Source organism: Parasteatoda tepidariorum, chromosome 6, assembly GCF_043381705.1.
Source record: "Parasteatoda tepidariorum isolate YZ-2023 chromosome 6, CAS_Ptep_4.0, whole genome shotgun sequence".
Taxonomy (NCBI): Eukaryota; Metazoa; Arthropoda; class Arachnida; order Araneae; family Theridiidae; genus Parasteatoda; species Parasteatoda tepidariorum.
Window position 1 is genome coordinate 77,108,408 of NC_092209.1, and position 25,652 is coordinate 77,134,059.

The following is a 25,652-nucleotide window of genomic DNA, read 5'->3' on the forward strand; positions in this document are numbered from 1 at the left end:
TGAATTGTCAATGGTAGGTTATAATGAAAAGGTCAATTTTCTTAGAAGATAAATTTTGCCAATAAAACCTTTTTGTTTAACATTTTCGACAATTTCTTCACACAGAATCCTGGAGTGGTGATACTAACTCGAAACTAATGCAATAAAGTTCGTGTTTCATCTGATTGAATTCTTTTAATTTATACCAACGTAAAAGATGAACAGGTTGATTTTTCTTAACTAATAAAACTTTTTTGTATAGCATTTTCGAGGCAATTTTTAACAAAAATTACAGGAATGATAATCGACTAACTCGAAATTGACACACTAAATTTTATTTGTATTGAACTGTATTAAATTAATACCAACTTAAGAAATGAACAGGACAGTTATTTGTCAAAGAAATAATATAATATTAAGAACTTTTTGTTTAACACCATAGAGCCATTTTTTTTTACAAAGGAAAATGAATTAAAATTTGCTGAGTAGAAATTGTTGGGAAAAAAAGTTTTATCGCAGAATGAACTGTGAATTATTGAACTGTTAATAATTTATTATTCGTTTCTGAAGTAAAAAATTCCATTCGCGCCATTTCTCACAGAATTTTAGAATTTTCTGTTCCATTCTCACAAAAATGTTCAAAATGAGCATTATATTTTCACATTTTATAACCGTCGTTGAACAGCCGAGTTAATTTAGGGTATACGACTACCAATGTTCAACTCCGTAGCCTTGTAAATGTGACCCCGACGCAGAAGACTAAAGAACTTCTGAATCAAGTATTGGGAGAAGTTTGCCTTCGGGGAGGACTTTTTGATGGAACTAACCCGCATCCGCGTTACATGGAGAAGAAAACGACGATTACTCTGAAGACAAGTGTACTCCAACCCATGTTCCGTCTACCATTGAGGATATTTTACGTCAGCACTGAGGTCGGTGCAAATCGGGAGCGAAATTCGTATCGACCAGCCATCGCTGATGCTCGAACCCGGGTCCTTGGGAGGCGAGAATTTTATCCCCTGGGCCATCATGGTTCAAGAAGAGTAATTGTGAATTTTAACAAATATTATACGTAAATTAAACGCATAAAAATTTGTACCAGTTTTTTACAGGAATTACTGGAATCGGCTAACTCGAAATTCACACACAAAAGTATGTCAAAAATATTTTTTCAATTCAACTTTCCAGAACAAACTTTTTACAGAAATCAGCGGATTAGCAATTTTCTATATCGAAATTCAAGCACAATTTCAATTGTGCTAAAAATAAAAAAAATTATAATTTCAAATATTCTTCGTAATTTAAGTAATTATCTAATTTTATCATCTACGATTTTACCTAAAACTTAGCAGAAAAAAGTGTGTGTACGTGACCGTACAATTCGGTGCAGGTCCGCATTCAATAAAAGAAATAAAAATACCGCAAAAAAATTACATGATCTGGCCATCACGATTCTGAACATACTGTTATGATTGCATTTGCATTGTAGTCGAAGCATTGCTATTTGATCCTTATTATTGCAAAAAGCTGCCATAAACCTAATCTCTTAGATACGAGTAGTTTTTTTTATGAGCATTCTTCCTCGTAACCATAAAATTCAATATGGGTTATAAAAAACAGCTTAATCGTGTGACTTGGGGTGTGGATTAGTTAATCGCTCAATTTGTTTAATCAGATTGATAAGTGATAGTCTTCACTGGGCCTTTATAAGGAGAATCGAGAACTACCATCATTCAGTTTCTGAATAGGACTCCTTTCCAAAATGCAAGCAATAGCGATACTCGTAGTTGCCCTAGGGGTTCTATATTGTGATGTTAAAGGTAATATCATTTATCTCTATACATTAGTTCTATATATATAAGTTCTATTTCAATTATTTCTTTTCTTTCTAATTCTAACTAGAGAAATCAATAGTTGAAATGTTTGACTCCAACTTCAACTTATGTTCCATTAAAACTTAAAAATTAATTAAACAATTCTAGCTTGAGTGGAGGAGTTGGTACTTGAAATATTTGACTCCTACTTCAACTTCGACTTATGTTTTATTAAAATTCTAAATGAATCCCACGAAAGAATTAATACTATTTACTAAGTGAATAATAATTTGAAATTAGATATTTCTATTTTCTTTTATGTACGATTAAAATTAAAGGTATTTTATTTAAAATTAAATTTTCGACTTCAACTTTGATTATATTCTATTAAAACTTAAAAATAAATTAAACGATTCTAACTGGAGTTGAGGAGTTGGAACTTGAAATGTATGACTCCTACTTCAACTTTGACTTACGTTTTATTAAAATTCTAATTGAATCCTACGAAAGAATTAATGCTATTTACTTAGTAAATGTTAGTCTGAAATTAGATATTTCCTTTTTTTGTGTGCGATTAAAATTAAAGGTATTTTATTTAAAATTACATCTCGTATTTTGATATAATTGATTTTTTGACAAGTAATGAATTTAATTACTGAAATAAAATAATTTTGTATTAAAGTATAATTTAATGAATGTGATAATATTTATTCCAGTAACATTTCTGTTCAAATAATTACAAACATTTTTCTAAGCAATTTTCATAAGATCAAAGACTTCTTTATTTTCATCCTGCTGAATCTAACCGTTAACTAATAGGAGTCGAAGTTGTGAAAGTTTTTTTAACTCCGACTTCTGCAAAATTGTTTCCGACTCCAAAACCCCTGCCCTAACTAGATTATAAGTTTCTGAGTAGAATTGATTTCATTTCTTTTACTCATGTATTTATTTATTAAATTTAAATCTAAAAACAGTGGTAGTAAGCAGTGGCAGTTTAGAGATGCAATAATAAAAATAATAATTTAACTGTAGAAAATTTTTTGCCTTAATTATTTTGGAATGTATCAGAGATAGAGAGAGATACCGGGTTAAGATTTAAAGTTTTACCAAGAGTTATAACTTTAATTGAATGTCATTAAATTTCTGACATTGATTGATTCACTTTTTAAAATCCCTTCAGTAGTACATTTACTTTTTTCAGACAGTCACAACACCAAGTTTATTCAGGGAATTTTTTTCCCTTTTGCATTAGGTTAAAGCTCGTTTGAATTACAACTTTATCATACGTAGATGGTTTAATATCAGACACATTTCATAGAGCAGTTTAATTTTCGTATCCTTGAGAATTTAATTAAATTCGTTTTTTAATCTTGAGTCTGAAGCAATGTAACGACATCCCAATTAAACCCAAACTAACTTTTCATTATCCTTACACCTGAAATTTCTGAACAACCTCATAGCTAAGCATCTAAAACTTATAATCAGCTTCAAATTAAAACTCGGGAAAATCCTGATCAGTCATTAAAAACTTTAGACTTTTGATCAGACACCAGTTGAAAACTTGTGCAATGTTCTTGCAATCCGTTTTGAGCAAAAATATCGATGCCTTTAAAATGTCTTCAGAACACAAGGTAGAAAAGGTTTCGAGAACTTATTATTTTACCATTTCATGAAAGAGAACACGATTGGTTAGTTTAATGGCACAAGTGTCGGAAGTTGCACGAAACGCAAACGCATGCTATTATGAATTCAATCTCACCAGATAAAATAGTTTTATAAACTAAATTTGCCCATTACCAAGAAAAAAAAGATTAAAAATCACAAGGGTACATTGAGGAAAGGGGCTATTATTTACCTGAAGAAGGTTATCCTCTAGGAGGTCAATTGCCAACTGAGGAACTGACTTCGATTGTGAAGTGGCAAATCACGAACGCCATAAAAGCAATTTAGATGAAACAAGTAATTTATCGTTGTAATTATTCACACTGCATTAATCTAGTTACCATTCTTTGGATACCAAGATGGTTTTGGTCACAAAAAATTTTGTGATTTTGATGCTAGACATACTTGGTTTTGGAAGCAACCCTCCTTAGTAATTTATAAAGTTGGTTTGAAAAAGATATTTAAGAGAATGAGTAAAAATATTTTCAGGATACTTTAATTTAGCGATTAACTTTTCCGAAATATTTCACATAATTGTTTCCGCTATTCCCATACAATTTAAAGCTGGTTTTCTGTAATGTTCTTCAATTAAGAATGAGATTTTTTGGCAAGTACTATTTTTCATGCTTATTAACTATTTAAAGTGCCTCTTTTCTATTTATTCCGCAATCATTGAAAAATAATTAATGTTCGATTAATCATTTCAGCTCAAGACTTGGGAGGAGGAGGAGGTAACCTTGGAGGTGGAGGAAATTTAGGAGGAGGTGGAAATATGGGAGGGCCAGGAAATATGGGAGGATCTGGAAATTTAGGTGGCAGTGGAAATATGGGAGGACCTGGAAATATGGGAGGATCTGGAAATTTAGGTGGCAATGGAGGTCTTGGTGGCAACGGAGGAAATATGGGCGGACTTGGTGGTCAAGGAGGAAATATGGGAGGACTTGGTGGCCAAGGAGGAAATATGGGCGGACTTGGTGGTCAAGGAGGAAATATGGGAGGACTTGGTGGCCAAGGAGGAAACATGGGTGGACAAGGAGGAAACATGGGAGGACTTGGTGGACAAGGAGGAAACATGGGAGGACTGGGTGGCAACGGCGGAAACATGGGAGGTCTCGGTGGTAACGGAGGAAACATGGGTGGACTTGGTGGACAAGGAGGGAACATGGGAGGACTTGGTGGACAAGGAGGAAACATGGGAGGACTTGGTGGACAAGGAGGAAACATGGGAGGACTTGGTGGCAACGGAGGTAACATGGGGGGACTTGGTGGACAAGGAGGAAATATGGGAGGACTTGGTGGACAAGGAGGAAACATGGGAGGACTTGGTGGCAACGGAGGAAATATGGGTGGACTTGGTGGCCAAGGAGGAAACATGGGAGGACTTGGTGGCCAAGGAGGAAACATGGGAGGACTAGGTGGCAACGGCGGAAACATGGGAGGTCTCGGTGGTAACGGAGGGAACATGGGGGGACTTGGTGGACAAGGAGGGAACATGGGAGGACTTGGTGGACAAGGAGGAAATATGGGAGGACTTGGTGGACAAGGTGGAAACATGGGAGGACTTGGTGGCAACGGAGGTAACATGGGAGGATTTGGTGGCCAAGGAGGAAATATGGGTGGACTCGGAGGCAACATGGGAGGACTTGGTGGACAAGGAGGAAATATGGGAGGACTTGGTGGCCAAGGAGGAAACATGGGAGGACTTGGTGGCAATGGAGGAAACATGGGAGGACTCGGTGGAAATATGGGAGGTGAGTATTTAGATTTCTATAATATAATATGCGTTTAACATAGTATACTATTATTTCGAAACTTATTTTGACTGAATCCAACATAATATATAATATCACATAAATAATGTTAAAATGCTTTTTAATTCTTTTACAATTAAAAAGTTTAGATTGTAAAATCTTAATACAAATTAAAACTTATTGTATAAATTACATTTTGTTAGTTGAAATAATCTTGATAATTATTAATAGGTTTTTCAGAAATAATGGGTTAAAATATAAAAGTGAGTAAATCTTTGTCAAAGAAAACTGCAATTTTCTTTAATGAAACTTCACCCTTAACTACGATTTGTTTTGAATATGCTTGCATCAGGTGTTAGATATTTTTTTTAGAACTGATGGAAACGTATACTGCATAGCTTACATTCAGCAGCGAATGTTAAATTTATATATAAATTATTATATTAGAAAATTGCAATTTTTCTCAATGAAATGTTTTTATAGGTGGAATTCATCAAGCACAGTGAATAACATAAAGTTTTTTGCAATTTCACGCTTACGAAGAATGTATTTTATCAATTCTATCACAAGCAGCGAAAGCTAAATTAGTGGCATGAGTATACGAAATTTGTCCTTAAATTTTTTAAACAGCTATGCATATACAGCGTGTCCATGGAAGTTCATATACAGCTTCCACACTTTACAGCGTCACCTAGTACCATCATCGACTTAGTACGAGTTGACACATTTTGTGACAATGGTAAGAAAAAGACCCTTAAGTATGCTTGTTCGTGGTTTTCTACATTGAGAAGTAACGAAATGATCTAGAAAGGAAAGAAGAAAAAAACTAGTTATCGTAATATATTTTCATTATTGATGCACTAAGCTTAAGAAAAGTTTGGAGTTCGAAATACAGCCATATTATATAAAATAAATTATCTATAAATATATTCATTCTTATAATCAATGATTTTAAATTATTTGAATTTTTAGATGTTAATATATCAATAAGTTTCTTAATTAAAAATCGATTATTTAAAAAAACTTTTCCTTTCTGCAACTCCTATAATCCTTCGACAAACGTTTTATTCCAAAATTAAGTAAGAAAACTTTAATCAAGAGACATTGTATAATTTCATTGTTATTATTTATTTAAATTATTTAGTTAAATATCTTTTATGTAGGAAATGTATAACATTAAATAGTTTTATTCGTAAACATTCTTGTAATTCCAGATTGCTATAAATTTTTTTGTTATTCTTTTTTTTAGGACTTAATGGTGGAAATATGGGATCTGGTGATTTAGGAGGTAAGAATACTCTCTTGCAATCATAAATATTCTTCGCACTAAAGCAATTGAAATTTTATGAAACTGTCTAACTATATTTAAGAGAAGAGCTTACTGTGAAGCAATGAAAAGTCAAAAGAAAAAAAATACTGATATTTTGTTTCAAAAAGTCCCAAAAAGAAGGAAAAACTCAAAAATTCGGTACAAATTTGTAGTATTTTTTATTACTTATTTTTATTAGGTTGAGGGGTGATATTCAACTGAAATGAATGAAAAATAGCCCTTATATACTAACAAGTCTTCGATTTAATAAGGTAACTTGTTAATATATTTCTCGCTTAACTAACTTTCGCCAATTAAACAGAAAAAAATTATTTGTCTTGAGATTGTTTAAACAATTTAAATGTTCGATAACACTCGCTAATATTAATAAGAGTTAGAGAAAATATTTAAATTTTATAGGACAATTATGGTAAATTTTTGTAGATGTAATTAAACAACACTGAACTTGAAAAGTTTCTATTAACCTTCAGTTTTGATATATTCACCCTTAATTAAGTAAAAGTTGATCTTAAAAAAATAACAATACTTCATATTTTATGTTCATGTCTTAAATAAATTGTGATAATCGTCTCAAACAAATCCGCAAAGGTGATACTGATCTGTTGATATGATAGCTATTATTTTTTCTGAAACGTTCTTTGAAATATATATATTTTTAATATTTGTGGCTTAATACCGGGTGTTCATCAAATGACCGACTATTTGAAAAATCAATAAAAGAAAAACGGAAGGAGAACGAAAAGTATAGTTGGCTGCTTTCTGCTTGTAAAAGATTTTTTTCTTCTTACCAAGTTTCTAAAATAAACACAAAATGTGTTAACAGATGGCGATACTAACTCTGAAAAATTATAAAACAATATTATCCAATTAGCCACACAGTCTGACACAAAGCTGATGGACGCTCGTGCAAGTATTTAAGTTAAAATGGACTGAATAAGTAGAAAACATTGTTTCGAGATTTTTTTCTAGCCAACAGAGCCCTCTGCTGATGAGTTTTCTTATTAATTCGCAAATTTGGTTTTAAAATATTCCTAGTTTGATAAGTTGAATGCAGCAGACTTTTCATTTCTATCACCATCAATTTTTTTAAAAAAAAATTGATTTTCCGAACAGCCGGTCATTTTTGGAAGGTCCAGTAATTATTTATAACTAGACTTCTTTTTAAAAATGTTTAGGTGGAAACATGGGTGGACTAAGTGGAGGAGACTTAGGTGGTAAGAATTTATTTTATTTTCTAAATTGTTTAAACTCCGTATGTAGATTAAAAAAAAAAAAATTCTTTCACCTAGTCGTCTGAATCGTCTATTTAAGAAACGTTCGAAGTTGAAATAAGCAAAGAAATGGCTTTTTTGGAATGGTTTACAGATTTTTTACATTCATCCATCCAAAAACATTTCATTTACACAAAAGATTTACCCATCGTATTAATTAAAATCCGGTGTTCATTGGGATTCTCGTGATATGTAGGGTTTAGGTTAACAAAAGCCACATTTTCGATTTGCTCAGCTGAACGTTTTTTAGGAACATCTTTTAGGGAGAAAATATCGCAGTTTTATATACGTGAGATTTTTATATAGCGAGATGATTATTTTACTAAATCTATAAAAAAAAAGTCTATTAAAAATTAAGCAGTAAAACTGGCATTGGACTAAATTAAGGCGTTTTTATTTGTTTAGATATTACTTTAAAAAATCAGGACAGAACTTTTAATTTTCAAAATATGCGCGATTAAATTTTTAAAATATTATGATAGAAATTATAATTGGATGCTACTAAATCTCAAATGTTTTCTACTTCTTGTCTTTTGTTCTGCACATTGACTAATCCCATGCTTTACAAGTGAATATCCAATCAGAACCTGTTTTAAAAAAATGTAGTTGGCCGTAGAGACCACACTTCTAATAATCACTATTTTATGCACTCGCATTTAAAAATAGTTTATAAGTTTAAGTACTCTAAAAAACGCTTGATTAACTTCGATTGGGGTAAAAGGAACTATATCAATCAGTTATTAAAAAAATCTACTTCTTTAAGATGGTGTACTGATAACATTATTGTAAAGTAGAACTTTTACTAAAGTGAAAAAAATTCTATATGGTTTCAATTATATGAAACAGCAGAGAGAATATGTGGCACAAGATAGTTAAGTAAAATTCATTACCGTTCATGAATTTCAATATTAAAATTAATTTTTTTTCCTTGCCCAATTCTTATATTTTATTGTACCATAAACAGAAGCAAGACTCTTTAATAAAATTTTTTACAATATAACATTTATATCCATTGTAACTTATTGAACCAATTAAAAATAATACGTTATTTAAAAAATTAAGTAGAGCTATGGTTTAATTCAGTTATTGCAATATAATATATATGTTTAGAAACTTATCTATGGAAATATGGATTTTATTTCTGCACAATAAGTATTCATGAATATATATTAAATGCAAATTTTTATATCTAGAATTATTGAGTTACGAATATCTTATATTTCTTTACTATTTCTTCTTCTAGGAAACATGGGTGGAATGAACGGTGGAAACATGGGTGGATTGAACGGTGGAAACATGGGTGGATTGAACGGTGGAAACATGGGTGGGGGACTGAATGGTGGAAACATGGGTGGATTGAACGGTGGAAACATGGGTGGTGGACTGAATGGTGGGAACATGGGTGGACTGAATGGTGGAAACATGGGAGGATTGAACGGTGGGAACATGGGTGGACTCGATGGATTTGGAGATATGGGTGGTAAGAATTCAGTTTGCATTCGTATTATTTAAAATTTTATTTATGCATCTAAAAGTAGTATTTATTTAAACAATGTACTTAGTTGTGAAAAGTAAAAACGTTTTTGAAGAAAAAGCTGAGGGATAAAAATAAAATTCATTAGATAGAACACCATATAAAGCAAAGTCAACTATATAAAATGTATTTTTATATGCTGTAATAACATTAAAAGAAGCTATTCTTGGTATTAGCATTTACAATAATCATTGAAAGGCCAAACATCGTCGGCCAAACATCGCCGCGGGTTCTCTGATTTTCAAGTTCATTAAGCATTGGATTCTTTGGTGCAAAGCATCCGTCAACTAAATGATTTAGCAGATGGAATCTAATGAATCGGAAAACCTTAGATTTGAAGCGAAGAATAATAACGGAAACATTTAAATCTTCAAAAATTAAAAGTCATATATTTTAATGAATTGAGCAGCTTAATTCCTTCATGAATTGAAAAACTCATTAATTCAATAAATTGAAGACTTTAATATCTTAATGAACTGATGAACTTAATACCTTAGGAATCGAAAAGCTTAAAATCTTAATAAAATGCAGAGCTTAGAATCTTAATGAATTAAAGAGATTAAAATATCGATGAATTGAAGAGCTTCGTATCTTAATATCTAGGGGAATTGAGAAGTTTAGGGAAAGGAACATATTGAGTGACAATTTAGAGAATGTCAAAAAATCAACTTCTGAAACACCAGAAAACTATTTTAAAAAAAACTGCTCAGCTTCTAATTGAGATTCTCATGAATTTAGTAGAATCGAGATTCATAAATGTACGCTACTTACTGTCGAAAAATACACAAAACGTGGAAGTAAACTTACACACAAGTATTTCCGGTAAAACTATCATCGTTTTCCATTCGAATATAATGCATAATTATAAAATTAAAAGAGGCAAGTGAGATTTCATTAAAATATTTTAAAATATGTGCTTTTTTAAAAAAATCAAACCGTTTTACCGTTCTTGCATTCAATTTAGAATATTTAAAATTAAGTTCAGGAAGCGAAAACATATAACTTTGGTTCATTGTCTACAATTAGTTTCAAAGCGCTGATTTATATATTAATACATCTCTCACTAATCTTATTATTATTTTAAATAGGTACAGTTATTTTTTTCAATCCTTCGTCTTAGTCTAAAATAATCTTAATTTTCTAAAATATTATTTATGTGCCATGAAATTCACTTATTATTGTCTGAACTATTTTTATGCTTCTCATTTCAGGAAATGGTGGAAACATGGGAGGATTAAATGGTGGAAACATGGGTGGACTGAGTGGTGGAAACATGGGTGGATTGAGTGGTGGAAACATGGGTGGATTGAACGGTGGAAACATGGGTGGATTGAACGGTGGAAACATGGGTGGATTGAATGGTGGAGACATGGGAGGTAAGAATATAAATTTATATCTTATAACGTATTTTAAATGTATGTATCTGAAAGTAATCTGCATTCAATGAGTCAATGAAATACGTAATTGTTCAAGAATTGTGTACAATTCAGGAAAAATGTTCGGTATTTTTCAAAAGCTTTTCATTCATACATTGCTTCAAAACCAAAATCTTTTTAAACTTCTGTGTTTTTCAAGTTGTGGTATAAAACAAAGCCATATTTTCACTATGCTATATGTCGTAATAGTACTCGAAATCATCAATGCCTATAAACTACCTCTTGTATTTCTATACTGTCTACAATTATATAATTCTTTAATAGTTTTATTTAATATGCATTTTAATAGAAAAAAAAACAACTTTCAAATGACCATCAATCAATACTTTACAAGAAAAAAGTAATTTTAATACACTTAAATCACTCGATTATATACCTAGCAGTTAAATAACTGATTAACAGTTAGAATCATTCTTTTAAAACTTACTAAACTAGCGTATAATTTTTTCTAAAAGTTATAATTACCTGAATTACTTTTTTATTTGTACGTGGCTTACAGCAAGATGAATTACAACATGATGGTTTAGGAAGCAAAACTATAGTTATTTCAGTTAGTATTTATACCAATTAGTATAGTAAGTATACAAGTTATACCAATTATTATACAGAGTTTATACTAATTAGTGAGTATTATTAACATTTAAAGACGCCTTAATCAAACCATAAATCTACACAAAGAGGAAATTCATTTAATGATGAACTTAACATCAAAATTAATATTTATAATGATGCTCTGATTATGTTTTAAAATTATGTTTTAGTTTTTCTGACCAACTTAATTGCTAAACTTAAATTTCACTTCATAGGTGGTTTCCAACAAGGTGGACTAGGAGGTAAGAATATTATGCTCTCAGGATTTGAAACTTTCTTCTTACTTTTCTGCAAATTTTATCATTAAATAAATTATTAAATAGATAATCATAAACAATTATAAGTAATAATTTATAATTTCATTACTAATTTATATAAATAAAAATAAATAATTACAAAAAAACGCAGCAGTGGTACAAATATTGTCAATATTTAATAATATTCTTACTTTAGACTCTTAGAAATTAAAAAGTACCAAATTAATATTCAATATCATACTTTCATAGTTTTCTAAAACAAGTAACAGATTAACATTTAGTATCATTTAGTATCATAGTTCGTTGAAGCCATTTAAGTTTTCCTAAACAGTTTAATCTCTTTTTTGTGGGTGGTTTACAACAAGGTGGTTTGCAACAAGGTGGCTTGCAACAAGGTGGCTTGCAACAAGGTGGCTTGCAACAAGGTGGTTTGGGAGGTAAATATATTTAAATTTCGATGATTTTTTCTGAATGTTTTCTTAAAAAATCACAGTTTATGCTATTATAGTTATTAAACGTTTTATTACATTCATTAAATTATTAATCTATAATTCTATATATAAATGCAATTAACCTATAAACTAAAAAAACTGAGGAACAAATCTAAAATTCATAATGATATTTTGATTCACTTTTAAAAATATGTTCAAAATTTTCTTAAAATCAATTTTAATTACTTGCGTTTCTTGTAGGTGGTTTCCAACAAGGTGGTCTAGGTAAGAATTCTATAATAAATTAATATTCCTCATTATGATTCGATCATATTTTAAAAATACGTTTTTATTTTTCTAATAAGTTCAATTCATTCACTTCATTTTTTTATAAGTGGTAAGAATTCTATATTATTTTTAGATTTTGAAACTTATTTTCCTCCTCCTTCCTTAAAATTAAGAACCACGAATTATGTAACAACAAGAAATAAAAATGTATATGGATTCATTATGGATATTTCTAAACTTAACCCTCCCGGGAACAGTAAATTTTGATTGAAAATTTTAATCAAGCAATTCATTTACTACTGCGACCTTAGACAATAGATTCTAAGTGAAGAAACATGCTTCAGATCCTTGCTTTTTAAGAATAGTGGTTGATAAACGTTTAAAATCAACTAATTTTTAGTTGTTATTATTGCACTGCTATTTATTTGCTATTTATTATTATTACGCATTATTACCACACTTCATGGAAAAGGGTTAATATTGTTAGAAATTTAAAGATAACTCTTTAAAAACGTTCTAACATTTCAGATTTTATAAGACGTTTCATAATTCTTCTTTTGCAGGTGGTATGCAACAAGGTGGTTTACAACAAGGTGGATTAGGAGGTGAAGATTGTATTTATTATAAAAGTAGTTTTTTAAACTTTTCTGAAGAAATTTAATGACTTGATAACCTATAGTAATTGTTAGAAATAGGATTAGAATACAACTTTGATACTTTTATTTTAAAGAAGTCAATCTATTTCTTGTTATGAAGATTTTGATATGAAGATACAACTTTGATACTTCTATTTTAAAGAAGTCAATCTTCTTGTTATGAAGCATTATGTAATTGTAATAACTCAATTCATTTCTTTTTTACAGGTGGTTTCCAACCAAATGATCTAGGAGGTAAAAACGCACACATTTTATTCTTGAAATTTTATTAATGATTTTTTGTATGAAATAAAATCCTTAATGACTTCTAAGTTAACTATTGGAGAAAAAAAACTTATTTCCTTTACATAAAGCTCAACTTTTTTAATAAAGTACTTAAATGTTATTAAAAAGCAATAAGTTGATAAAAAAAATAAAACAAAGTTTAAAAACTTTTGAAAATATATTTATACAATCACTGTTCTAAAACGTTCAATTAATTTTTATTTGTAAATAGGTGGTTTCCAACAAGGTGGTCAAGGAGGTAAAAATTTTATTTTAATTTCAGGAATTAATTTTTATGATTATTAATATCTACTTATTTATCAATCTACAATTACTGGTGAAAAAAATCTTATTAATTTTATATAAAATTTCAATAACTTAATAATGACTGAATATATTAGTATTCAGATTATAAATTTAATTTTTTGAAAAGTACAGTCAGATTTATATATGCGAATAAAATCGCGCTGTTAAATATTTATATATTACTTGTACATAATTCAAATTCTAATTAAATTCTCAGTATATATTTATATATTTTTTTTCTCAGTATTTTGATTTAAGTTAGGAATACCTCACCTTTTTTGCATAATTTGATTAAATTGATCCCATAGTATTCATAATGCGCTTAGAATGCAACGAAATTTCCCCGAAACAATACCAGGCTGAGACAATAAAAAGTAAGTTGGTCCTTGGTTCGAACCCTGCCGGTAACCAATAAACATCTCTCTCAAGCATTTCTCCCTAAACATGAAAAGGCAAAAATTTATTTTTCTCCAAAAGCAAAATTTTGAAACGGCACACAAACTTGAGGAGCAGGGTTGCAAAAAACCCACCTGCCCAATAAAACCCGCCCGGGTTTTACTGGGTATAACCCACTCTGAAAAACCCGGTAAAATCCACCCTAAAGTGTGTTTTTCTAAGATTGATTTCTTTTTTCATCCTCTGTTATATTAAAGAGCTATTCTATTGAAATATATATGTAATCTAGCCTAAAAAAAATTAACCTACAGTGAAGAAACTAATTGTGTTGGAGACTGGAGAGTCACCTTGCTGGCTAGATTTGACTGTATGGCCATTGATTCGCTTTCTATGCAAATAAAAAAATTTCCCCTAACATTTTTTAAGATTAAAATATAAATAAAAAGTAATCCTGTGTTAAAATAAGTTTCAAATGTGTGACGTATGTGAGTACATATAACATTTTGTATCATGATATATGAAGAAACTTTTTTCAGACTTTCACATCAATTTAATTGTATTAATTATCTATATGAAGTCAATTTATAAATTAAACTTAATTATTAATATTAAAATAAGTTTTTTTAAAATAAGGGACCTATCCCTACCCTCTCTTTTGAAAACCCTCCCATAAAAACATGAAAAACCCAGAAAAGCCCAATAGAACCCAGAAAAGCCCAATAAAACCCAGAAAAACCCACCCGGGTTGGGTTTTTCTACAAAAACCCGGGTTTTTTGCAACCCTGNTTTATCCCCTGAGCCATCTCGAGCAAAAGACAGATATAGGAGAAAGGTATAGGTTTCCTAAAATAATTTCATTCATATCTATAGATAACTCCTCAAACTATCATTAACGGATGTAGGCAGCATTTGAAAATGATATGACTGAATTGTAAGTATTTTAACAGGTGATCAATTAAATTTAATATTTTATTTTTATATAGGTGGTCTTCAACAAGGTGGTCTTGGAGGTAAGAAATTCTTATATTTTTGTTTAGAAACTATTAAAATTCAGAATCACTTTTTGTTTTGAAAACATACTAATTTAATGATTTTTTTAATGTTTAATAATTTCGTGTATTTTTCATTACAGGTGGTTTTCAACCAGGTGACTTAGGAGGTAACTAATTTCAGTTTTTAAATAAAAAGGATTCATCAATGAGCTTTTTCTGGAATAAAACAATTTTATTATTTTTATATTATCATCGGTAATACACTAAAATAATATTTTTAACATAAATTTTCGAACGAGTTCAATATAAATGATAACCTTAGGAAATAATCAAGAAATTATTATTTATAACTGTACAGAACCCGTTATCCAGAAATCAGAAAACCGGAATACCAAAAAACCGGAGCGAAATTCAATAAATTTTCCCGACATTTTTTTAAAAAAAATGTGTTTTTCCTCATAAGATTTCAGGATTTTTCTTTCTTTTTTGAAAGATGTTTACCCTACCATCATTTTGGAAATAATCATTAGTGTATTACTTTATCGTTTTTTCTTCTTTTTAAGATTATTTCCAAACATTATTTTTTCTTAGTTTTCTTTAACAATAAAAAAACGGCTTTTTGTAGCGATTCAGAAAACCGGAAAAATCAGTTATCCGGAATAGCGATGGTCCCGATCGTTCCGGATAATCGGTTCTCTACTGCAATAATTGATAAATATTAGAGAAAAAAAAAGATTTCGTTAGCTAAATAAGGAAATTGAAAAATTCAAGTTGTTCAGATCTCCACATAAAAATTAAATAATCAATATATAACAGCTACTTTGTAAATAATTATAACAATAATTATAACAGTTACTTTGTAAACATATTTAATAAATTTTTATATTTTTCTGTATAGGTGGTTTCCAACAAGGTGGTTTAGGAGGTAAGAATTCTTCGCAGTTTTATTTTTAATATCTTGCCTACTTAAGTTATAACATAACGATATAACATAAACTTGCCTACATAACGCTATCCATTTATGATTCTTAGAAAAAATAGGGTATTTTTATACTTAGGGTATACAATAGGGTACTTAATACAATAGGGTACTTAATGTTTCATTCAACCGTTAAATGAAAAATAGTTAAAAAAAAATGTTTTAATGTTTGAATTATATTTTTTTATGTATTTTTTAAATCTTTTTTTTTTAAATATATATAAATTTTTAAGTGCATTAAATTAGTTTATTTTTATGTTTAGGTGGTTTTCCACAAGGTGGTCAAGGAGGTAAAAATTCCACTCAGTTCAGTTTTAATGTGTATTTTTTATCAAAAAAGTTGGTTAGTCCACTAACTTTTTATCAATTTACTGATTAATTAATTTAAAAAAGAAAGAAAAATTATATAAATTAAAAAAATAAATGTTTCCAGTTCAGAACTTAATCGATTAATGTTCAGAATGAAACATGAATTACTTTTCAAAGCCTTTTCATATTACTTTTTGTAACGAGTACAATTATTTAGATTATTTCTTTATTTTTGTGCGTAAGTTGTGCGGAAATTGAATTTTGATATTTTGTGCGGAAATTGAAAAAATAATTTCTTTGAAATTATTGATTCAATTTCCAAAAAAATTATTCGTTAAAAATTAAAAAAAAATTAGCCAGAAATTAGTAAAAATATTAGTCATGGTTTGTAAAAAAATTGCTTGTACGCTTTTCATAACGAAGTCCATTAACTTGCTGATTAAAGATAAACTTTTTGAAAATTTGCAACTTAACTTTTTCATTAAATTTTATCAATATATAATTTTGTGCAGGTGGTCTTCAACAAGGTGGTCTAGGAGGTAAGAATTCTTGTTTTTTGATTTTAAAACACTCTCTATATTTTTGAAAAATTTCTTAGCCATTAAGGTCTACGCATAAAAATAAAATCTTAGCTTCATTTGCATGAATTTATAAGTTATTTTGATAAAAAAGTGCTATTATGTAAAATTATATCATATAATTCAGATAATAAGCATATAATACATAATAGCACAAAATAGTATATAATAATTAAATATTTTTATAGCATATATGGCATATAGCATATATATAGCATAGCATATATAGCATATATATATAATGCTAATTTAGCAATTTATGGCATAAATGCTATCATATGCTAAAATATAACGTTGGTACGTAGACTTAAATGTTGTATAACCACGTCAACCTATTGATTTTTCTAGTACGTTTAATAAATTTTTTTTCCCTCTCCGTAGGCGGTTTCCAACAAGGCGGTCTTGGAGGTAAGAAACCAAGAATTTTTCGTTTTCGAATTTGTTTTACTTTAAAAAATTAACGAATAGCTACGATTAAAGATGCGAATTTTTTTTTTTAGAAAAGGAACAATTCAATTAACAAATTTAACTATCAAATAAGAAATAATGTTTCAAATTAGTTTTTGATCAATTTTTAAACAAACCTACTATTTCATCTAACACGTCTTAATTTTAACTTATTTTTCTGTGCAGGTGGTTTTCCACAAGGCGGACAAGGAGGTAAACACTTTCTTTCATTTTATTCATTTTTCTTTCATTCTCTTTCGTTTAGAACATTTAAGAAACTTATTATTGTATAGTTACCAGAAAAAAAAGCTCATGGATGGAGTTACTAATAAATTAATTAATATTTACAACGTGTCTCAAAAATATTGCGACAAATGTTTTGATAAAGATAGGAAAATCATAAGGATTGAAAATTGCATATCAGCCAGCGACCGAAAACGTCATTGTATACCACTAGGTGGTGCTCTATACCCCAAGACTGTAAAGGAACTGCAATATACTGTGAGCTGTACTAATAGTTAATGAGCTAGTTCGCTTCTGACTTATTCAACATCGATTTCTTAGTGTGGAGAGAGCTTTTAAACTATTATATACATCGAGCCGTCTAGGGAACAATGGATCTTGTTTCCGCAGCAACTGTCGGTGTGCTGCAGTATCCGGCAATTTATGCCCCAATATTGACTGATGGTGCAAAAATCGCACAGCTGTTGTGGCAATATGAAATGTATTCATCTAGTACACTATCTGCATACATGATCCATTTCTCATTAATCTTTTGATTACGCTGCTTGATTGCACAGGATATTCTGGACCATCAGCTGTACCAGTTGTAAGCAAAAGGCTAACGGCGCTTGATAGCATCAGCAATTCTGGACCATCAGTTTTACCAGCTGTGAGCAAAAGGTTAATCCGACTCTCATGTTCTTTAGGTCATCTTACCCCTGATTTTTTTCGGTCATGGATTGATATTTAATTCTTAATTCTTATCAATGTACTTTCTTTTCCTTGAAAACCTTGTCACAACATTTTATTGACGCTCAGCAAAATTAAACTACACCAGTTTTTTTTAAATGTTCTACATGATCATTAATTCCCTTTACTCTTTTGATTAGGAGGTCTCCAACAAGGTGGTCAAGGAGGTAAAAAAACCCTTTATTTTGAGTGTTTAGTTTCTTTAAAATTTTTCTTAATACACAAGAGCATCATTTATGACACATTTATCCATGATTATCAGAAAAAAATGCAATTGAGTTTATTTCAAATCTCTGAATAATGAATATAAAATTCCATACTGATTTGAGTTTTGCTGTTTTCTCTGCAGGAGGTTTCCAACAAGGCGGTGGACTGGGAGGTAAATATTTCACTAATTGAAATTTTTCTTGTAAAACTGAACGATTTAAATATTTCTAATAAAGCGTTACTCTAAATGCTTTCTATGTAATAACATGTAATTATTTTTGCAGACTTTGGTATTTTAATAATGGTTGGTTGTAACAAAGCAACTACGAAAATAATGTAGATTTCCGTCCACTGATTACAATATCTATTGCTTTCAAATTACGATAAAATATTTATGCAATGAGTTTAAATATAAATTGAGTTGAAAAATAAAATAATGAATTTAAAAATAAAATTTTTTTCTCATTATTATTGCAGATGGGGGAAGAATGCCTAATTTTGGAGGAATGGGAGGAAGTAAGTTGAATTTTGATTCTTCAAGCTTTACTTTTAAACAATGCATGTAACGACTTCCAGACAAATAAAACAACATTTTAATGAAATTTTGTAGTAGTCCTAAAATCCATCTTAGCATTTATGTAATTCATTAACTTCAAGTACAGTTTTATTTTCTGATCATTATAGATGGAGGAGGATTGCCTAGCAACGGAGGCATGGGTGGATTAGGAGGAAGTAAGCTGTTTTTTTTTTAGATAACACGAAATCCAGTTTTAGATTACTGAAACAATTTTTATTAATTAAATTAATAATTATAATTTTATAAGTTTAAAATTATGAATTTTTTTTTAATATTAATGTTCATGTGAAAAGAATTTTCATTTCTTGACTATTTCAGACGGAGGAGGAATGCCTAATTTTGGAGGAATGGGAGGAAGTAAGTTAATTTCTGTTTTATTTAACTTTGTTTTTAGACTTTGATTTTGAAATAAATTAGTTTAAAAAATGTGTCTCTGACTATTTATGTCTGCGCACTTCACTTAACTACAGAGTTTTATTTATTTTTTAATTTTAATTATTTTAGATGGAGGTGGACTACCAAATTACGGAGGAATGGGAGGTTTAGGAGGAAGTAAGATGATCTTTGTTTTTAGATTCTACAAATATTTAGAATATCAAAACTTTTTTTTAGATATAATTTTAGTTCCATAGAATTTTTAATATTTGTACAAATGGTTAGTGAGGACAATGTTTTAATTTTTGATAATTTCAGGCGGAAGAGGAATGCCTAATTTTGGAGGAATGGGAGGACAAGGAGGAAGTATGCCAATTTTTGTTTAGACTATTAAGCTAAAAATATTTTTGGGTGATGGTTTTTACTATATTCTGAACATTTTTTTAAAAATAATTTTTTAGGTGGAGGTGGACTCGAAGGTTCAGGAGGAAGTAATTTAATTTTTAGTTTAACCTTTATCCAACTTAACTATAAAGTAATTTTTTTCATATTGAATTATAGCAGGGGTGGCCAAGCTCCTTGATAGTCGAGCCATTTTTCAAAATTTGAAATTTTTCGCAAGCCGCAATTAAATACGTATTCAAAAGGTATGCAAAAAAGGTATTAAAAATTTCTTTTTTTACAGAAATTATACTTATTGAAAACATATAAATAAAAGTACAAAATATGTGTATTGAACTTAAATATTAAACACATTTATTTTACTTCTTTTGATGATTCTTCAAAATTTGGTGAATAATTGGTGACAGCACTTCTCAGTAATTCTTAAGGTCTGGTTTCTTAGGACAAGCGCCTTATCTGAGCGTCAGCGGGACGTCAACGTCCCGCTGACGCCAACAAAATACTGGTTTGTTAGCTCAAGGCCTGGTTTCTTAGAACTAGCGCCTTATCTGGGCGTCAGCGGAAAGTTGACGTAGAGCTGACGCCATAAAAATACTTTTTTGTTAGCTCAGCGTGAGCAGTCGGTCCAACGCAGACATTATCTCTCATTGCGCATGCGTTAATAGCGTAAACAGATATTTATTTTGAATTTGTATTGATTTTGTTATTGTCGACCAGTGTTTTAGAGAACAAATAATGACTTTGTTCAAGATAAAACACATTATAGTTGAGCTAAATGAAGAGTGCTATGTTTAATGAAGAAGCTATGTTTAATGTCAAAATCAAAATCTTGGCTGATGTCAATGTGCTGTTGGATGTTGTCCGCCATTGCTTCTGTGGTTAACGTCACGCTGTAATCCAACTGCAGTTGAGTTGGACGGCAATTGTAGTTAAAGATGAGCGTTCGATGACGTATACTATCAAACTCACAAATGGACCAATCAGAGGTTAGCGCTGATTTACAGCTGACGGCGTCCTGTCCTAAGAAACCAGGCCTTTAGAGATGCTGGTTAGTTAATACTGATCGGTGTTTGGATTTCACGAATTTTAAAGTGGAATAAAATTATTCACATAAGTAAGCTGTTCCGAATATTGAAATAATTCGACATGCAACCTTTTATAATTCAGGATATTTCGATTCTTTTACAAATTTCCAAAATTTAGTAATCGTCGTCGACTTATATTTTAATTGTAGAGCTTGATCGTTTTGCGTCTCGATTAATTCTAATTCTTCAGATGCTTTTGGGTCATAATTATATTGGAAATGGAAAATTCACCTTGAATTATGTTAATTTCAAGTGGATTCAGAAAAAATATTCAAATATAATAGCACAAAAATGAAAAGGGAACTTGGGTACATATATCGAGAGCCACAAATAATCCTTCAAAGAGCCGCATGTAGCTCGCTAGCCGCGGAGGTTAATTAATTTTTGCCTGATGGCTTGTGACTCCCTGATTTTGTTTTTGTCATTATTTTAGACGCTGGAAGAATGCCTAACTTTGGTGGAAATGGAGGATTAGGTAGAAGTAAGTATTTAATGGTCATTCTAGAAAATATTTTAAATATGATATACTTAAATATTGAGGTAACATTCTCATAGTTTACTTTTTAACATTGATTTTTCTTTCTGAATTTAGCTTTAATGGCAAGTTTATGAAATGCTGCCGACTTTTGACATCTATTCGAAATTTGCGTATTACGTTTTTTAGTTTTTAGCTCTACTTTATACTCCAGATTCAAAACTTCATTACCGCTTGCGTAACTTTTATCATTGATAAAAAATGGTGTGAAAGACAATTATTAGAAACGTTTTTCATTTGGCACTATTAGGCTACAAAATAGAATTTTGTGATTTTAGTGCCTTTTTCACTGACATCGATTACGATTCCTTAAGATTTAACAACGCTTCTTTCTCAGTTAGGCAAATTACCGACCCTTAATGAATATAGAATTTTTGCTTTGAAGGTTAAATCAATACATTGTATGATTTTTTTTATGAGAAACTTCTTTTAAATTGTTATTAATAAATATCAAATTAAAAGTTTTAACATCTATAATTATTTTAGGACTAGGTGGCGGTGATGACCAGGTTGTTACCATGTCGCCAATTGAGATGCCAGGAGGTGATCGAAAACCCATTGGAAACCCAGATTTAGACGGTAAGATCTATAAAATATTTATTTCATTAATCTTATTTAATCTTAATCTTTTTTAATCTTATTTTGATGTACAAGGCTTGAATGGACAATAATGAAAAAAAAATTATAATTATTCTCTGTACAACTTTTTGAGAGTTATTTTAGTACTGATATAGATATGTTATCATTTCTTTTTAATCGGTGTTTCTTCATTGAATAGTTTTTTTTTTGTGTTAAATTTAAATATGGAATCTATTTTGTCAGTATAACTACACTGGTGTAAAAAATTAAGAGAATTTGCAGATTTGTGATCGATTATCTCTAGAACTACTAGACCGAATTTAAGGAAATTTGGTATGTAGATACATTGATACAATACAAAACAATTAAAAATTCAACAATTGTAATACACACTCATGTTCGCGCGTAACATTCGTTGGAGTTGGAAGGTATGAAACAGCCGTTGCAGAATAAACAAAAAAAAAAGGGTTAATAGGAGGTATGGTCCCCTCCTACAGATATACAAGCCTTGCAACGTGATTTCATACTTGAAATAAGGCAGTTTATCATTTCCTGTGGCAATTGGCCTGAATTGTCCTGCGGTAATTGCATACCTTCCGACTCCAGCGAAATCATGCACGATCATGTGTGTGAGTTACAAATGTTGAATGGTTATTTGTTTTGTATTGTATCAATGTAATCTTTACTACTGGACCATTGTATCAATGGTCCAGTAGTTCTAGAAATAATCGACCAAGTCTACAAATTCTCTTAATTTCTTCCACCAGTGCAGCATTTTTCAGTTTAGTAAATTAAAAACTTACATGCATTTAAAGTGCGCTTTGAAATCCTTTGAGACATTTCCTTCTATGTTTACTTACGATACAAACCTAATGCGGTATTTGATTAGTTCTTGATTAGCAGGAAACTCATTCTTCAATTTATCTGCTTTTTAATTTATCTATAATTGTAAACAATATAGACAATGTGGTTATTTTTACAAGCAATTTCACACTTTTAATATGGCCCTTATATCATTGCAGGAGGTTGTGGTAAATCTGGAAAAGGAGGAAAGAAAGACGATGACAAGGATAAGAAAAGTGGCTCCTCAAGTGACTTGGAAGGGTTCCTTAAGAAAATAAATGAAATGAACGGTGGAATGGATGGGCTAAAGGGAAACAAAGGTGCCGATGCTGATGATTTAAAGAAAAAGCTCAAAGACATGGGAATAGATGCAAGTCCAGAAGATCTCAAAAAGCTGAAAGGCATGGGAATTGATGGAAGTCCAGAAGGTATGAAAAAGTTGAAAGGTTTGGGAATTGGCACAGATGGCTTAAAGGATGCCCAAGGCAAACTTCCAAAAGGTGGACTTGATGGAATGGGTGGAGGCATGGATGATGCAGCTTTGATGCAGAAACTCAAAAGCATGGGAATTAATGCAAGGCCAGAAGATTTACCAGCTATAAAAGATAAACTTAAGGGTCTTGGACAAGACGGAGGTTTCCAGGGTGCTATGGGTGGACTTAAAGGCATGAACTTGGATGGTGGAATGGGACAACTTGGTGGATTAGCAGGAGGTATGGATGATGCTGCTTTAATGCAAAAACTCAAAGGTATGGGAATTAATGCAAAGCCAGAAGATTTACCAGCTATAAAAGATAAACTTAAGGGCCTCGGACAAGACGGAGGTCTCCAGGATGCTATGGGTGGACTTAAAGGCATGAACTTGGATGGTGGAATGGGGAAACTTAAGGGACTAGGTGGAGGCTTAGGCAATGCTGGAAATCTAATGGGAGGTATGAATAAAATGGGACTAAGTGATTTGGATATGCAGCAATTGCAAATGAATAATATTTTGACAGCTGCTTCTCAAAAGGGCCTCAACATGAACCAGCTTTCCACTTTGAAGCAGATGATGACAAGAACAATGGCCATGAAGGGAAGTCTTAAAGAAGGACAAATGGGAGAAGTTTTAAAGAATATTGGTTTCTCCAGTGATGAACTGGATAAGTCACTTGGTGTTAATAGTGCATTTGAAACGAATAAAGCCTTATTTCAAAGTACAGGAGCTCTCGACGCATCTAAACAAATAGGCCAGCAGCTTCAGATGTCCGGAGATTCTCTTGGCATGGGCGGTACTATAGAGAAAACCAGGGCATTCGGAAAAAGAATTGGAGAAGGAAAAATCGGAGGAGAATTGCAGAGAAGCGGAGAGTTCACTCAAAAGTTAGGTCTCGATAAAACGACTGGTGACCTCAAGGGATTGGGGGGAGCTGGAGATGCTGGAGAGTTACTAAGCAAAACACAAAGCTCATTGAAGTCAAGCGCCTTAGAATCTAGCATGTCTACAATTATAACCCAACTCAAAGCAAGTGGTGAACAGGGAAAAGCTTATGCAGAAGTAGCCGAGAAAATCATGGCTCTTGCTAAAGCAGCAAATGCTGGAAAGGGTGCAGGAGATTTGGCTGGTGGTGCCGGTGGTTTAGGAGGCGCAACAGATTCTCTGAAAGGAGGCCTTGGAGGCGTTGGTAAGGCGACAGAAGGATTAAAAGGAGCTCTTGGCTCTGATGGTAAAGCATCGGGTGGTTTGTCCGGTTCCGGTGGTGGTCTTTCTGGAGGCCTTGGCTTCCGCAGAAAGTAAATTTCCGCAAACTTCCTTTCGCGTTTTTAGATTCTTTTTAAGCTATATTGGAGTTTACTCCATTGTTTGACTATGTATGTGATATAAAAGTCTTGCTTTATTATTGTCAAAAAGTTATTGTTTAACTATTAAAATGTGCTTACAAAGTTTTGTAAAGCAGTTTATTAGTTTATAATAAATGATTTAAAAATAAATTTTTGTATTAATTATTTAACACTGGTTTTTATTAATGTTCAACACTTGTAAAAAATAAACAATTCAAACAATAAGACAATTTATAGAATAAAAAATATATTCAGTAGTATTTCCAAATAAGGGACACCCTCAGTTTAAGGGCAAAAAAATATATTGGTTCAGGTATCTTTGAATAGGGGTATTAAATGTATTTAATTGTTAATAAGAAATGCAGTATAAAAGATACATTAAAAAAAATTGTAAGAAAAACTTTATAAGATAGAAAAATATAATAATAAAAATTGAAATACTTTCTGCCAGTATGCTCGTCGCTCTCTTTTGATTTTTACTGCTTGGTGGTAGAGAGGAAAGGAACAACAGACAAGAAAAATATTGTTATGGAACAATCAAGAGGAATTTCACATTAAAGAAATTTTGCGAACATAGTAGGAGAGAGAAAGTAAAATATACTTTGCCATCCAAAAATTGCTCTGTGGCTATTGGGGAGAGGATCAATAAAACAATGATCAGACTGGTGAACCATTTAATGATCAGAAGCTCAGTCAATGGAACAGTCTAATATAGATTGATTGAGCCGTGATGGCTCAGAGAATCGAACATTAACCTTCCAATTATGTGAATCGGGTTCACATAATTGGATTAATTAGCGATGGCTGGTCGCTACGAATTCCGCATCCGGCTTGCACCGACCACAGTGCTGACGTAAAATATTCTCAGTGGTAGACGGATCATGGATTAGAGTCCCCTTGACGACAGGATAATCATGCTAGGTTTTCTTCTCCATGGAATGCAAGTCACTGGAATGCGATGGTTAGTTCTATTAAAGAGTTCTCC

General features: G+C 31.0%; 1 protein-coding gene across 50 annotated transcripts; it reads left to right on the forward strand.

The window, feature by feature from the left end:
* Window positions 1–1,655: 1,655 nt before the first annotated feature.
* Window positions 1,656–24,817, forward strand: LOC107452333 (PE-PGRS family protein PE_PGRS4). 50 transcript variants are annotated; one of them, XM_071182680.1, is made up of 31 exons: window positions 1,656–1,799; window positions 4,163–5,206; window positions 6,456–6,494; window positions 7,712–7,750; window positions 9,051–9,288; window positions 10,578–10,605; window positions 10,654–10,717; window positions 11,584–11,609; window positions 11,975–12,062; window positions 12,318–12,341; window positions 12,908–12,949; window positions 13,208–13,234; window positions 13,497–13,523; window positions 14,950–14,976; window positions 15,099–15,125; window positions 15,857–15,883; window positions 16,201–16,227; window positions 16,759–16,785; window positions 17,206–17,232; window positions 17,458–17,484; window positions 18,384–18,410; window positions 18,593–18,622; window positions 18,928–18,966; window positions 19,135–19,182; window positions 19,346–19,384; window positions 19,532–19,579; window positions 19,721–19,768; window positions 19,864–19,893; window positions 21,323–21,370; window positions 21,911–22,003; window positions 23,026–24,817. In XM_071182680.1, the coding sequence occupies exons 1-31, from the start codon at window positions 1,742–1,744 to the stop codon at window positions 24,621–24,623; spliced, it is 3,981 nt and encodes a 1,326-aa protein (XP_071038781.1). In that variant the 5' UTR covers window positions 1,656–1,741; the 3' UTR covers window positions 24,624–24,817. The 50 variants fall into 50 exon arrangements, with proteins under 50 accessions (XP_071038781.1, XP_071038778.1, XP_071038767.1 ...); XM_071182677.1 differs by having other exon boundaries at window positions 9,051–9,287; window positions 10,553–10,653; window positions 10,702–10,717; window positions 11,584–11,610; window positions 11,991–12,062; XM_071182666.1 differs by having other exon boundaries at window positions 9,051–9,287; window positions 10,553–10,653; window positions 10,702–10,717.
* The last annotated feature ends 835 nt before the right edge of the window (window positions 24,818–25,652 follow it).

Bases quoted from the DNA above. Each gene is read 5' to 3' on its own strand.
- LOC107452333 (XM_071182653.1), top strand. From the start codon at position 1,742: ATGCAAGCAATAGCGATACTCGTAGTTGCCCTAGGGGTTCTATATTGT. The intron at 12,063-12,317 runs GTAAATATATTT...CGTTTCTTGTAG, and splicing joins GCAACAAGGTGGTTTGGGAG to GTGGTTTCCAACAAGGTGGT. The intron at 22,004-23,025 runs GTAAGATCTATA...ATATCATTGCAG, and splicing joins TGGAAACCCAGATTTAGACG to GAGGTTGTGGTAAATCTGGA.